Consider the following 3,455-nt stretch of genomic DNA (forward strand, 5'->3'; position numbering starts at 1 on the left):
TAAACAAATTGATGGAATGGTAGCATACATATAAAGCAAAGCATCCAATGCCTTCGATGGTGTACTTCTCATTGCATCTGTTATTGAGAGAGTTGCTAACCTTTGGAGTTTTTCTAACTTTCTCAGAGCAACACTCTCTATTGTTTTTGGCCACCAGACCAATGCACCATAAGTAATACTGGGTTTCACAATTTCCGAGTAAATCCAATGGATTATTTTCGGTTTCAGTCCCCACTGTTTACCGAATGTTCTTTTGCATATCCATAGAGCATAAGTAGCTTTGTTTATTGCCTGCTCTAGATGCATATTCCAATTAAGTTTACTATCAAGGATTACTCCAAGATATTTGACAGCATTAGAAAGTTCCAAAAGTGCGCCTTTCAATCTTCTGTTTGTCTAATGAAAATTTCTTCCTTCGCGTAAATGGCACGATAGTAGTTTTAGAAGGATTTATGTTTTATCCTTCCCTATCACACCACGATGAGACAAAATTTAAAGCAATTTGCATTCTGTTAACAATCATATTTGTCACGTACAATTATGACTATATCATATAAGCCAATTATTTTGAAGCCTTGGGCTATTAAATTTTTGAAAAGATCATCTACTATTAAAGACCGCAATAGAGGTGATAACTCGCCTCCTTGCGGGCATCCTATGGTTGCTCTTACACTGATGAGTGAGCGCAAATGCACACAATGAATTACTGAACATTTCAGCTGATTTCATGGTACTTATTAACCTTTCTACAGCAGCTTTTCCGATGATATATGGTACAATTACACTTCAAAATGGTGCAAAGCGGTGCATACTAAGGAGCATTTTCAAATGCTTAATGTACAGTTTCCTCCATTTTAGGGAGCGTACTTTAAATATTTACTGAGCATTTAAAGATTTTTAACGTATTTTGATCATTCATTTAAGGAGCAACCCGATCTATTTTAAGGAGATTTTTTTTACTTATTAAGGATAATTTCATCTGTTTTATTGAGCAAAAGTAGGGCTGCCTTAAGCTTGCTCGAAATAGCTTTGTTAGAATAGGTATTAAAACCGCTTTTCCCTTCTGTAAAGAATGGAAAATGGATGGAAAAATTCCATCCCTACCTGGTGACTTGAAAGGTTCTAAGGAGTCAATCGCCCAGTCAACTTTTCTGTCAGTATAGATTTTGTTGGCCAAAGTGCAAGCATCAGCTCTTGTTCTTTCTAACTCAGTCGTTTCATTCAATATTTCATGAATATCCGTCCTGGTTTCATCGATACCAATTGCTGTTGTCTTTGCGTTTTGGTCTTCGTTTGAAATAACAATAGAACATGGAAAATGCGTTCTCATCATCACCTCTAACGTTTCATTTGTAGACGTAGTAAAAGAGCCATCCTCTTTTTTCAAAGTGCACAGACCATTGGAATGATCGTTAGCGAGTATTTTCTGCAACATAGCAGTTGCTGGAGTATTTTCAATGTTCTCACATGTATGCCTCCAGTGTATCCTCTTTGATCTCCGTATTTCCTGATTATAAGCGGTGAGGGATTCCTTATATTGTTCCCACTGTTGTGTTCGGTTAGCCCTATTGAAAAGCTTCCGGGCTTTTTACGAAGTTTCTGTATCCTGTTGTTCCACCAAGGTACATCCCTGTTTGTAGACACACTTAGAAATACCTAATCTTACACGTGTCAAAATTGACGCTTGTATATGTCACTCTCAGAGCACCTAAATTTACTTGAATTTTTCTAAGTGTGGAGCTTTTCGATGCAACTCTCATAAAAGGCACGTTGGATCAAATTTGAAAGATTTTTTAGAACTATTCTCAAGTTCTTCACGAGTGTTTAAGCTAATTGCTATCGTGTCTCTTCCTGCCACTAGCTCTGAATTATATAGCTCCCAGTCTGTTTTCCTAGGATCTCTGAAAGTTTGTGTGAGCTGTTGACTAGCTTCATATTCATATAATATTTGCTTGTGATCAGAAAAATATATTTCGTCTGACACATGCCAATTCTTGATTTTGTCTGAGATTATTGGACTACACAAAGTCAAATCACGAACTTCTTGTCTAATTGCATTTATAAATGTTGGAGCATCTCCTCTGTTACATATATCTATATCATTGTAAAAAACTACAAGGGACAACAAAACTACAATGCCGACGTAGGACTACGTGGGCATTTTCATATTTTTATTTTCTGTTCTATTTACTATCGTACAGATTTGTCTTGAATCTGATGAAATATTGCTTGGAGCCAATGCCCATGATTGTGCTGGGTAATTAAAAATTTTATTCAACAGATTGCGTTCAACGTATCCACATCGTATAATGGCCGCACCAAGCAGACCACTCGTAAGTCCACCGGAGGAAAGGCTCCTCTCAAACAGATGGAGGAGTGAAGAAGTCTCATCGCTACCGGCCAAGAACTGTCGCTCTGCGTGAGATCCGTCGTTACCAGAAATCGACCGAGCTGCTGACTGCAAGTTCCCTTTCAAGCGTCTGGTCTGTGAAATCGCCCAGGACTTCAAGACCGATCTGCGCTTCCAGAGCTCGGCCGTTAATGGCCCTACAGGAATTCAGCGAGGCCTATCTGGTCGGTCTGTTCGCCATCCATGCCAAGCGTGTCACAATTAATTCATGTTCCATATTCGGTTTTCACAATGTGTACCCCCATATAGAAATCACAGACGTCCTACGTCAAAACCGTACGGTCGTGTCATGGATGCAACCTCTTATTCTTTTTGTCAACATTATTTTCATAAGGCAAATCAACTGAATTCTTATCGCGAACTTTGCTAACGCAGCTTTCGAACATTTAAAAGTTCAATAAATCATCAAAACCTCTTTCACATTGGAAATCGATTTGTGGCCGATTGATTGTTTGGATGGTACGAATTTACTTGGAGCTAGTGTACTTGGTGACGGCCTTGGTTCCTTCAGAGACAGCGTGCTTGGCCAACTCACCCGGCAGCAGCAGACGAACAGCACTTTGGATTTCGCGGGAGGTGATCGTAGAGCGTTTGTTGTATTGAGCCAGATGGGACGACTCAGCAGCAATACGTTCGAAGATGTCATTGACGAAGCTGTTCATAATGCTCATGGCCTTCGACGAGACTCCGGTGTCCGAGTGGATCTGCTTCAACACCTTGTAGATGTAGATGGCATAGCTTTCTTTCCTGCACTGTCTCCTCTTCTTCTTCTTTCCCTTGACAATGACTTTCTGTGCCTTCCCGGACTTCTTGGCGGCCTTTCCACTGGTTTCCGGTGCCATAATTTAGCTGTTCGCTTCGGTAGAGAATAACTGATAGTTTCGACTTTTTTTTTTGACTTTAAATGATCTTTATTTTTTGTGTTTGTGTGGTTTACATGTATAACTTATCAAGTGACACAGATGCGTCTTTTCAACTTTAGTACATTTGAGATTTTAATTATTATTTACAGTTCCTAGTCCTATCAGGCCTGTTTTTAAAGTAT

General features: G+C 39.4%; 1 protein-coding gene across 1 annotated transcript; it reads right to left on the minus strand.

The window, feature by feature from the left end:
- Positions 1–2,877: 2,877 nt before the first annotated feature.
- On the minus strand, positions 2,878–3,252 carry LOC135711628 (histone H2B-like). Its single transcript, XM_065234495.1, has one exon. The coding sequence runs from the start codon at positions 3,250–3,252 to the stop codon at positions 2,878–2,880; it is 375 nt and encodes a 124-aa protein (XP_065090567.1).
- Between the last annotated feature and the right edge of the window lie 203 nt (positions 3,253–3,455).

The sequence above is a fragment of the Ochlerotatus camptorhynchus genome, unplaced genomic scaffold, assembly GCF_037179485.1.
Source record: "Ochlerotatus camptorhynchus isolate MF236.1 unplaced genomic scaffold, CSIRO-AGI_Acam_v1.1 ptg000434l, whole genome shotgun sequence".
NCBI classification, from domain to species: domain Eukaryota; kingdom Metazoa; phylum Arthropoda; class Insecta; order Diptera; family Culicidae; genus Ochlerotatus; species Ochlerotatus camptorhynchus.

Excerpts from the sequence above, each read along its gene's own strand:
- LOC135711628 (XM_065234495.1), bottom strand. The coding sequence starts at position 3,252 with ATGGCACCGGAAACCAGTGGAAAGGCCGCCAAGAAGTCCGGGAAGGCA.